The sequence below is a fragment of the Calypte anna genome, chromosome 9 (genome assembly GCF_003957555.1).
Source record: "Calypte anna isolate BGI_N300 chromosome 9, bCalAnn1_v1.p, whole genome shotgun sequence".
NCBI lineage: Eukaryota > Metazoa > Chordata > Aves > Apodiformes > Trochilidae > Calypte > Calypte anna.
The window spans coordinates 1,115,867-1,128,054 of NC_044255.1; the positions used below are offsets into that span (position 1 = coordinate 1,115,867).

At 41.2% G+C, this 12,188-nt stretch overlaps 1 protein-coding gene across 3 annotated transcripts in view; it reads left to right on the forward strand.

Annotated features, from left to right (window-relative positions):
• Positions 1–12,188, forward strand: part of DOCK10 (dedicator of cytokinesis 10) — a 133,058-nt gene that overhangs the window by 40,113 nt on the left and 80,757 nt on the right. For all 3 annotated transcript variants that reach the window (XM_030455934.1, XM_030455932.1, XM_030455933.1), the window contains exons 2-3: positions 4,299–4,418; positions 12,039–12,128. In XM_030455934.1, coding sequence (XP_030311794.1) covers positions 4,299–4,418; positions 12,039–12,128 — 210 coding nt within the window. The remainder of the gene's footprint in view (positions 1–4,298; positions 4,419–12,038; positions 12,129–12,188) is intronic.

Below are 12,188 nucleotides of genomic sequence, written 5' to 3' on the forward strand. Positions count from 1 at the left end.
ATACAGAAGGATGCTCCCCAACACTGTCAGAGTATGAAGTAAATCCCTGCTGCGATTGTTGTGGCAGGTGAGGAGTTTGGGAGTGCCTTTTTACTACAAGTATTCACAACCATTTCAGTGCAGCTAAATGTAATTGATTACTCACTTGAGATAGAGAATATAAAAAGCATTATAAAAATCCAAGCCAGCATAATTTGATCTTGGCACAGATTGCTAGGTTGGTCTGTTTCCAAAAAGAACAGACAAGTTAAATTGAGAAGAGGCAGCACTACTGTTATTAAATTAGCTTTAAATCAGCCCTTCTCATTTACAAATCTGTGCTAGAGCTTGTGGGGAGGAATTTGCTAATCCCAACACTGCTGCTTCTGTCTGCTTGTGATGAGAAAGCTGAGCAGCCATTCCATGCTTAGGAGAGAGAAACTGCTAACAAAACCAGCTGCCACTTCCCAACACAAATGCAAAACTAAGCATGGCAGTGCTCAGCTTTGCCAAGTCCAAAGCAGTGGCTCTACAAAGGGTGGTGTCCACGTTTTAAGGTTTCTAAGAACATGCAGAACTGATAAAGAGAGGCATCATATTTATTACACTGTCATGGAATGGATTAAATTATCTCTGCAGTCAGTGTACGGATGAGGATGGTCTGTTATTTGCATCCCTGATTTATTGGAGTTGGCATAATACTGTACTGTATTTTATACAGGATTTTGCTTCAGTGCCATAGAAGGAAGAGTGACATTTGTCTTTGCACAATAGAAAAACAGGACCATAAATATTGCAGTTCTTCACTGCAAAGTTTTACAATAATTTTGGTGGTGTCACATCTGCTTACGGTTATTTACATTTTGGATGTGTAAACTTTCTTCTAAGACTTCTCAGTGAACATCTGTTAAAATGTTTCCACCAGATCATGCCCTTTGCAGCACAGAACTGGTGCTGTGGGAACAGGGATGCTCATACACTCAGTGTTCCTCTGCTTTAGGGTTTTCTCAAGTTGCACTCTGGTGTCACGTAAATGACCTCGCAGCTGTCAAGAAGTTTTCCCCCTGAGTGTTTCGGCTATCACGAGTGGCTTTATGAGTCCTGCCAGTTTCTGAAGAGGCTTACCCTGCCTCCACCTGCATCTGAATGTGTTCATTTTGAAGGAGATTTAGCTATGCTCACCCCTTGCAGGGATTTCCAGGGGGGAAGAATGCCAGCCCCAACAAGAAGGGTAGTTTCCACTGGGGTACAGAACCTAAAAATGGCACATTTTTGTGGGATTCCCCCATATTTCAAGAGAAGTCCCAAGGTTTGTGGGATTTCCCAGCTTTTTGTTGGTCTGTGACTTCAATAGGAAGGTGGCTGCTTATGTCATTTGCTTACTTTGTATTTTAAGAGATTTTGAAAGCTAACATTCACAGTATTTCCAAGGAGCATCTGGACTAGATTAATGTTGTGTTGACGCTTCTCTGATTTTGATGAGGGGACATTTATGGTTCCAGTGGCATGTCTGACTTACTAAAGGTTGATATTTTTGCAAAACCATTGGCCTAACAGTATCTGTTCTAGGATGGGAGAGTTCTCATTGTAGTCCATGTCACAGACTTTCTGCAGAAACCTTACATGTTTTACTGAAACTCCTGTGCAGAAAAAATGCTTCAGTGAAACATTTGTACCTCCTAACTGTCACTGCACGTGTTTTTTCACTTTGAATTTTCTTGTAAGTGGTTGCTGTGAAGTTTCCTACCGAAGGTAACAGTTCGTTACAGTAGAAGTTTGTTTTCTGCTTAAGTTGGACTGAGAGAACATTTCCAAATTGAGTAGTGCAGCAGATGTGGTACTCTCAGCATTGCATTTGTGTTTTAACTCCTTGAGGCTTCTGTCCCTGTAGGGACATTTAATAAACATGCACAGTGGTGGATTTAATGAAGGAGAGTGAAACCTATGACTAAAGGGTACTGTGGTGACTCAACATAATGTAATAGAAAATGAGGGAATGAGAGTGAGCTGTGCATGATGAGATAGTTGGAGCCCATTACATTTCTTTGGGGAACCACTTTCAGCAAATGGCAGACTGAAACCTCACTAAAAACTACAGCTGCTCCTCAGCCTTGGTGTTTCTGAAGAGGACTGGGTATTACTGTGTCAACTGGTCCTGACCAGGGCCAAGCATGAGCTTGGGACAGTCTAAGGTAGCATGGCTGAGTAAATATCAACTGTTCTATGTCCTAGCAGGGTGCCCTGTCTTACCTGAGCATCACACACTGGTATATACAGTCCTTAAACTACAAGTTGCTTTTTCCAGTTTGGGCCTTTTGAATTTTACAGTGGTTTTCTTCTAGATAAGTTTGGGGTTTTTTTCTGTTAGACAGTCCCAAGTTTTGTTTAAAATGCAATCTCCCTGTCATATCTCTAAGGCAAGACAGACAACTGTTCTTGTACATCTCCAAATTAATTCAGGAAGGAATGCAGCATGGTAGCTGTGTGTCAGAATTCTTTTTTATTTTATTCACATAGACAGAGCTTTTAGTGATTTTCTGGGAGTTAATTATTAAAGATACACCATATTTAGACAGGTCAAGTACTGCTTCTCCTTCTTTCCTCTCATCCCACATCAACATTCATGAACCAGGTTTCCTCAGAAGGAGAATTCAAAGCAGTTATATTTATTACTGCTCTGCATTGATCTTGTCAATTTTTTTTTTCACAAGTCCTTAATGTCTCACAATGTTTCACAAGTCCTTATTTGGTCTGCAATGCTAAATACTAATGATTTTTAGAAGTTTATTAGCTCTTAAGCTGGCAAATGGGGCTAAGAGAGTTAATAGACCAAGACGAAACTTTAGAGACTGAACTGTTGAAGGAACAGCTCTTCCTTTCTAAGTTGTATCTTCCTCCTTGGGGGGTTTCAAGAGTCATCTGAGCAAATTCCCAAGCAGCTTCATCCAACTTCCCCTGCTTTGAGCATGTGTTGGAGTAGATGAGCTGCAAGAGGTCATGAAGTATTCTGTGGTTCGATCGTAAGTGCTTAACCAATTGAAAAACTTCCTAGGAAGATGTGCATTTTAATCTCTTTTGTGTGGGTGTTTTGCTGATACTTAATTCAATTTCCTATAGATGCATTTGATACCAAAGGGAGTTTGGAACTTCATAAGGGAAACAGTATTTGCAAGGGCTGAGGGCAAAGTCTTCAGATCATTGCAATTAATGAAGAAAACAGGAACTCTCTAGGACAAAGTCAAAAGAGGACTAGATTTGTATAACCACATGTGAGTGTTGTATATATGTATAATTAAATATAATGATGAATCATAGGATTGTCCACTGGAGAAATTTGGTTTATGGAGATAGGAAAACTTACTTTTCCAATGCACCTTGGTTTTTGTTTAGGGAAGAGAAAACTAGGGAAACTTTTTGTTGTTCTGGATAGCACAGTGCAAGAACAGTGGATGAAGTACAACTCAGTTAATATCTGTCATTGCATCAGACCAAGGAAGTCTTTCTGTATTTGCTTTCCACTCATGTCCTTTTTCTCTCTCATCAGCTATTTTTCCATCCCTCCTGGCAGGTATCTTGCCCTTTCTTGTTTACTCTTTCTGATGCTTAAATCTTTGAATTAAGCAAATGTTGTCACTTTAGTGTAGGACTTAATTTGTGTAATGTATTCTAGCATCTCATGTGGGCTTTTCTTCTATTCTTGGGCTGTACTTTGAAACAGTGTGGCTTTGTCTTTGTTTGGTTGTTCCTATGGTGCTTTGTTACTTTACTGCTGTTTGGGGCAAGAGTAGTACTGTAACAGTGATGCTAATCCAATTTCTGATAAGAGAAACTATGGGGTTGAGTGCCAGATAGTTTATTACAGGAGAATAACCTTGGATTATTACCAAGTAAAACCATGTAGTGTGCTGACGAGCTACCTGCAGTTCAAGAGGTGGAACTGTGTAAGACAGTGAAGAAATAAGTGTGTTACTTATTCTAAAATGTGTTAGCACAAAGTCATATCTGTGTTCTGTTCAAATTGTGTCTGTTTGCCTGCATGCATTTACAGAGACAAACTGTTTCTGAGAATGACAGGTAAGTCACTGTGTTGGTTTGGGTCTCTGTAATGAGCTGACTGATTTCTCCCAAGTTATCAGATCAGGAGTAATTGTTAAAACTGGCCCAGCTGGGAAAAATCAGTGGGGGAGGGAAGAAGTTATTCATACTTTGGTGTAAAAAAGAAAAATGCATCAGATCTCAGGTTTTGAAAAGGGAGGAAGAGACAGTGCTTGATCTTTTCTCTTTTTTTTTTTTTTTTTTTTTCTTGTTTGTTCCCACAGCAGGAAAAACCCAGACTCTTGGAGCCTTTGGATTATGAAGCTGTTATCACAGAAATTGAAAAGAATATTGGGGATAACCCATTTAAGGATCTGATATTATTCCCCGATGATGATTTTTCAGTAAGTACAATGCAAATATATGTAACTCTTTCTCATAGGCTTTTCTGTTCATTTACTTATTTTATCTTCATTACTAGAGGAAGAGTCAAAAGTTGCCTAAGAGCTCCCTAAGATTTTTCTTAATTTAAGCATAATGCCCTACTTCCCTCCCACCCATTTCACTTGATTTTTTTCCCTGAGATTTGAATATGAGTTAATTTACTGTTCAGGTCTAGATAAAGCTTGAAGCTCTGGTTGTCTACAAATATATTTCAGGAACTCAGAAAACATGTTATTCTGTAATGTAGACTTCACTTGCCTGTTTGCTCAGCACCCTGGTAGTCTGGCCAGTGCTGGGATCTCTCCCTGCTATTATAATACACACAGTTCTGTAACTTAGATCCGGTCTTTCTGATCCTATTCTGTGTAACATCCTTAGCTGCTAGAATCAGACAGCCTGTGATTCCTGGCTTCTGCTCCAAGTCAGAAGGTGACTGTGACATGTTTTGAAGCTGTGCCCTTGCTGATGTTAGATTGCATGAGAAAGATAAATACCAACAGAATTGATTTTTGTTTGGTTTTGGGGGTGTCTTAAGCTCTTCTCCAGTAGTATTTGAGAGCGTCCTGAGTGATGGGGGGGTGCAGAGTCTCCAGGGCTAAGGCAGGCTCTCCTGGTGGGATGCTGACGAGAGGCAGATACTGGAACCTGCAGCTGTGGAGTTCTCCATTCCTTGTACTTGAAAGCAGCAAAGAAACTGAGAACCTGTAAGTCCAAGGCAGTCCTCATTGCAGCGTTGATGGGGCAGCTCAGGAGGGCAGGGGCTGCCTGCTGGGCAGCTGAAGAAGAGGTGTGTGCCAGGCAAGGGAGCTGGCAGATTGCCTGCATCTTATAGCAGCTTCTTAAAAATCAACCAGTCTTTGTAAAAGGTTTAGCTTTTGATGAATAGGCATTCTCTAATGGAAATAGATTTCAATTTGTGAACAATTTTAACTGCTGTGTGAGGGCCCTTCCCATCAGCTCATGGCACTGCTACTGTCCTGTGGGGCCAGCTTAATCTAATCGACTGCTTTGTTTTACTAAATGGCTCTATTTCCTTGGTGGCATTAATTGAGTTAATGTGCTCGTGGGATTGAGAGAAAACTAAACAGAATGGATTCCCTCTGCAGTGTTAATTCCTTTATCCATTTTGCACACTTGTGATTTTATGAAATAGAAATTTATTATTATAAAGCTGACAAGACACACTATTTGCTGTCACAAGGCCCCTGAGCCCCTTGATTTAGAGTATCTGAGCTCAAGTCAGTGGAGCAAACCCTCTCAGTGAAAAGAGGATCATGTCCTGCTTCTCAAGACCTCTGGCAACCAAACCGTGTTTTCACATCCATTTTTTCATTTCATTTTTAAGCAGTTGCTGGCTGTCTTTTAGTAGCTGCTTCAGTTTTGTTTCCTCTGCTTTATGCTTTGCAACTGTTCTGCATAATCTGTTTAACTAAGAAAAGTAGAGGAAGAAAAGATTAAGACAGATGAGAGAAGTATTCTCATTGTGGAGGTGGCCTGTACTCACAGAAGAGCAGAGGCAGTGATGATAAGTAGGGTTTGCAATAAACTTCTTTCTTTTTTACCTTTTGTTGAAGTCAGCTGCAGTAACAGGAGCCTGTGCCACCAAGCAGGACTGCAGAGCTGTTGTAGCAAACAGGTATTTCAGTTGTGGAGCATCTATCTATTTATAGCTCTGCTCCTTCCTGCTGAAATATCACCTGGATACAAAAGTCTGGGTTAGCCATTTGAGTAGCAAATAATCCATGTCTGACTGAATTAGGGGGTGCTCAGGCTGGCTCTGAGTGTTATTTAATGTGATAATGCCCCAGGAAATGGTGGACATTATTTTTTGACTCCTGATGATTACATTTGCTTCAGACTTCGTGGCTCAGCGTTGATGCAGCCCCAGTTTGGGCCCGTGTGTTAGCATGTCCTGTGAGCAAAAGCCTCTTCAGAGACAAACTCCACCAAAAGATTTAGTTGAGGTAGTGAACACATGAGAAAAGTACTGCTTTTGATAATGATTTCCCTTTTCTGTATCTGTAGAATTCACTGCATGCATCAAATATGGGTTGATTATCATGACAGCTTCTTTTTTGTCTCATTTCTCTGATGATTGCTTTTTTTCTGAATGTAATTAAAAATAATGCAGTTACTCTCCCAGGACCACTGTTGGTGAATTCCAACATGAAGTCTGAGGACAGCAAAGAATTCATGATAGCAATCTGAACCTGATAGGCTGTATTCCTCCATTTCCCTGCATCTCAGCAGTAGAGCACCAGATGTATTCATCACATTCTTTGTTTTTACTTCAGCCAGGGAAAAGCTGTTTAACTTTTCTGTAACTCTTTAATAAACATTTGAAGAAAAAAAAAACTGGATAACATCAGTTCTGCTTCTTGTTTACCTAGCAATGCCTTGCTTGCTAGCTCTGCTTCTGTCTGCCCCAAGTCCAATTTCCCTTTGGAAAGAAAGTGTGTCAGCTCAGTTTCATTTTTCCTCTGCTCCTAGATCCTGTGAACAAATTGCCCTTCCATTGCTGTGCTGTGAATTAATGGCCACTGGAAATTTCTGCAGCAATACAGGAACTGTGTAGAGGAAAGATCTGCACAGTTTCACAGGAGCTCCCTGTCACATGAATACAACCTGGCACTTGGCTTCTTGGTGGTAGTAAGTGGGAGGTGATGGGCTTCCTGTTGAGCTCATAAAACTGAGTGCTTGGTGGCAATGCTGATGGGTTTGCATTTTCACCACTGGGTTACCTTCCCTTCACTTTCTGTTTCTCAGACCTGGCCACAGTCTGCCCTTTCAGCTGGAACAACTGCTGTCTGACATTGCTATTTCTCACTTTTCTCCTCCATGTAGTGGAAAGTAGGCCATGAGAGAAGTGTTCACAACTATCTTAAGATTGGTCTCCCTCATCTTTAACTTTTTACATCTTAGTCTTGCAGAGTTTTGTTGTCATACATTTGTACGTCTGCTTCTAATGTACACAAGCAAAATGCTTGCTGTATCCTTTCATGAGATTTTTTCATCCTTTCTTCATCACAATCCTTAGAAAATTCACTGAACCCTCAGCACTCTTCAAATCTCTCCAGGATCTCCAGCCTGAAGTGGAATCCCTCTCTCAGTGACAAGCTCAGCACCCTTTTGCTGATGTGGAGTTTTAGTAACTAAATATATGTTAACCATGTTATCTAAATTTAAGTTACTGCCATAAGAAGGCAGCTGAAAATATTAATAAATACTTCAGTTTGACATAGTATAAAAGGATGTTAAAGTCTCTGAGTCATTAAGTTTTTCTTCTCCTTTCTTGATATACTATTTTTTAAAATTTGAAAAGTGGAACCTGGACTTTCCTAGACTGATTCTCTCTAGCACTGCAGGTGTGACTGGTTTCAGGCTTCTCTGCTTTTCAGCTCTGAAGGAAGAGCCCAAATCTCTCTGTTTTTCAGATTGCAAAAGCTCTGATATCTAAAAGCTGTGTGGGGACAAAAGTTGTTCCTTTGGATACAGAAATTTACCAGATGAACCTTTAAGGAGAGAGGGCAAGAACAGACAACAACATTTCCTCTCACATGGAAGAGAGAACGTGTGCCATGGGGCAGTGCTAAGTGGAGGAATTAGAGCCTCCTTGGAAATAACCCCATAAACCTGACTGTCATTTCTGAGATCTGAAGTTTCAGTGGTGAGATCATGGGTTATTTTCAACCCCACATGATTTATCTCCCGCTTTCCCATGTGATAGGCAGTATCTGCTCATTGTTAGAGGAGCAGACACTGAGCCCATGAATCTCATGACTAATGGGATATGGACATCCTTGACATGCAAGTTTGCATTGGTGGGGAGGAGCAGGAAAGTGAGAGGCATCTGGACTTAGAGGGAAGCATTCCAGCTGTTCAGAGAGTCAGGGAAGCAAATACTGTGGCATAGCCTCTTGCAATGACTGTAATTCAGTGAGTGATGGGGCAAAATCTGTCCTTTAAATGTGCTCAGTGCTCCCTTTCCTTTTGTTCTGCTCCCTTACCCCTGCCTCCCCGGTGAGGTCCACGTTGGGGCAGCAGACATCAGCCTGCCAGGAGCCTGAAGAGTGACAGCATTTGCTTGCTGGTATTTGTAGAGCAAAGTTGCATCTTACCTTACTTTTTAATTTGGGCTAATTCATTACAGATTTTTTGTAATGTGAATCAGTTTATTTGGATTAAAATAGAGCTGAGCAGCTTCTCTTTAGAGAGACTGAATCTAAGCACTAACAGACAGGGATGTGTCTGCCCGGGTGTGGTTTGGCCTTTTAGAAGGGGGCTGCCTTTTCAGGAAGTAAATATAATGGGGTTTGATGCATCTGTCTAAAGATTTAACCACTGGTTACATGCTTCTAGCCTAAAAGCTATTAGAATAGCTTCAGAGCAAAAATGATTGAAATGGCCAATGGAGTTTGAACTCCATTTTCATATGCTAAACTCCCCATGTCTGTGGGACATATACACTGTCTGAAAACATTATTCCTAATCAATTGTTGATAAGAAGCAATATTAACTTGTGGTTTTCACTGTAGAAGGTTGATATAGCTAGAGAGAGCAGCATTTAATTAAATGGCACCTTATGACTAATCAAGCACCTGAAGCCAACATTTTGTGCAAATGAGACAGTCTGTCTGAATTCTAGAAATCATAGTTTGATATAGGATATTTATATAAAATAAATTTTAAAAAGAATTCAGAAGAATTGTAGATTTTCATCGTTTAGGCTGATACCTGCATTATTTGATTGTCAGGGTTTGTGTGCATAACAATGATAGCTGGCTTCTGATTTGCACAGACCATTGCTATGATTGCTTAGACTTTACAAAATTAGGCTGCATTCAGAGCACATGTGTAAATACTGAATTCTGTAAATGCAGTCCTTTATTTTTGATGGCCCTTTCAGAAGCACTTAGTCTGCTGTAGAAATCTAGTTGTTTTTTGAACTAAAAAAGTTGTGGTGAATATGTGCTATGCTTGATCTACCTTTAAGAGCATTTAAGCTTGTAAGTAATAAACTACAAACAGGAAGTGTTTTTGTGGCAAGGCTTTTGCAGCTACGTGGTTGAACATAGCTAATTCTCAGAAGGGAAGTGCTTTGTAGTTTTTTAAACAAGCTTAAATATATCTAGACTTTCAGTATAACAACTAGACTTTTCAATAGAACTTCAAATATAACAAGACTTTCCATGTCCCAGCTCTCGCTATATAAACCTGTGATATTCTGTGGCAAAGTCTGCAAACACAACAGTCCTGATGTTACCTGATTTGCACAGCCACGTTTCCATCTTTGAAGTGCAGCCTTGTTGGAGGACAGTGGGGGAGCATCCTGCAGGCAGACCAGTGACTTAAGCTGTGTGTCTTGTTCAGCTACACATCTTTTGACAAGCCACGTAAAGGAAGGGAGAACAAGGAGTCCATTATATAAAGTGTCTTGGTCAGTGTTTTGTTATCAGTTGACAAACAGGGTTGTATTAGGTAAAAATTTGGCTTACTATATGTCTTAAATAATAATAAAAAAATACTGGAAGCTATCTGTTGCATAATACATGGGGCAGATAAAGGATTTATGGCCAAGCAGCAGGAACTGTGGGTCTCTCTGCAGCTTGGTCACCATCCCAGCAGGGTCAGTGCAAGGCACAGAGTGCATCACACGCCTCTTGTGGTGTCTGCCTGGGTCTGGCAGCAGCAGCTGATGTTCAGCAACAGGGAGAGATCATGGCAGGACTGTGTGTGTGCTGTGGGGCTGCTGGTGGCACCAGAGCCTCAGACAGGGGAAGAATGCCTTGGAGGCACCTGTGGCTTTTCAGCTGTGCTCAGGGATTGCATCTTTTCAGGGCCGTGTAAAAAAATGTCTTAAAATGTCACATATTTGTGATGTAAAAGTAATGAGATGTCTTCCAAAGACTCTGAATGCTGCTGGGAAATTCCTAAGTGATCAAGGATTTAGGTATCTTCACTGTTACTAAATGTCAGCTGAAAATTCATACTTCTCCATCTGTTCTCTCTTTAGCTCATACACAAAGTGTTGTGTAAATCTCCATTGCATGCAGGCTTTGGTAATACAGCTGCAGAGAGACCAGGAACCTGCATTTAGGAAACTGCATTTAGTTTGTCAGAGCAACAGGGGTTTTATCACTTTTTGGTGTCCACGAGACACCACTATTATTGGTGGGAGCCCACAGTGTTTTATTCGCTTTGTATCCTGAGCTATCCAGATGAAAGAGAAATAAATTTGGGGAAATTCATGATGTTTGCATCTGCCTTTCCTTCATAATTACTCATATAGAAAGTGATGGGGGCGAAATAAGTATGGTCTGTGTAAGGTGCAAGGAAACGTGCAGTTAAGAATTTCCAGGCAGTTGTCACCTAGAGTATGAGGGCTTCAATTTGAAGAGAAAAAACCCATCACTTGTTAGTCTGAATCTGGGGACTGGGAGGAGATCCTCCAGGAGCACAGTAGGTACTGCAGGCTGCTTCATGGCATTAGTAAATCACTGTTCTTCCTGCTAAACCAGTTGCATGCCAGAGGCCTTCATCTCTCTCTCTCTCTCTCTCTGTAATGGAAGAGAAAATGAGCTTGGGAAATCACATTTGTGTTGACTTTAGTCCTATGTGTGGAGTGAGGGGGTTACTCCATTGTAAGTGAGAGCATAGTCTGGTCTTCTGGGGCTTGGTTTGTTTGTTTTCTCCCCTTATGCCAGAGAAAACGAGTGTTGCACTTCTATGGATTGATGAAAAATGTCCCAAAGCTTCTTCTTGTGTGACTTTTGCAAAGTGGTTGCCTTGCCTTACTTCCCTCAGCATGGGGGCTCTGGGTCCCACAGAGGATTGCTGCTGGGGGCCCTGGCCTCTCCTTGGTCTTCTGAGAACTAAGGGAATTTTGGGTCCTTGTGGAGACCTTCTGGAGATCCACTTCTCTGTGTGGTTTCCTGCTGTGGGGCCTTGACAAGCCAGCTTAATGGCTTCATTTCTGCAGGTTCTGTTGAGCCTGGAAGGGGGAGGGAGGTTGCAGGCAGAGTCAGGAGTCCCATGTCAGTCCCGCTCTGCTGTCTGTGCCCACGGGTGGAAATGCCCCACTGAGAAGCTGTTGCCCACATCCACTTTATGACTATCAAGCTGTCCTGTGGGGGTCCTTTCACATCTCCTTCCAAAAGAGTCAAAGCTTCTAGTTCTGTTTCCACATTCCTTGCTGAAAAGGTGTGAGGTGCAGAAGGGCAGTGGAGGAAGCAAGTAGCACTGGGGGATTTGATTTGGCATCTGTTTCTGGGAGAGGATGTAAGGAGGACTTTTGATGACTTTTTATCAGATATGTCAGAGACTGAAGCAAGTTTGCTTGGAACAGCTTTGTTCCCAGAAATTTATTCAAACACTGCTCTTGCTTGTAATTAATGCTTTAGCTGATAATATTGAATAGGTTGTGTGGGCCAGAGCTGGGTTGTAGTTGTTGGTGTGGATGTGTATTGGCTGTGTGACAAGCTGAAAAATGCAAGCCCTAGTAAGGTTCTTAACCTCTTCATGAGACAAAACTGCTGTTCTGTCACTCTGACTAATTTTCTTTCTTTTATGTTTATTGTCAGACAGATACAATTTCACTGGAAATCAGGACGTTGTATCCTTCTGTACCTGAAGATGCAGAACAAAAGGCAGAAAATTTATTTGTTAAAGAGGTAAATATCTAGTGTTTATATCCTTTAAATAAAACCAAAGGTTTGGGGGAGGCTTGCTAT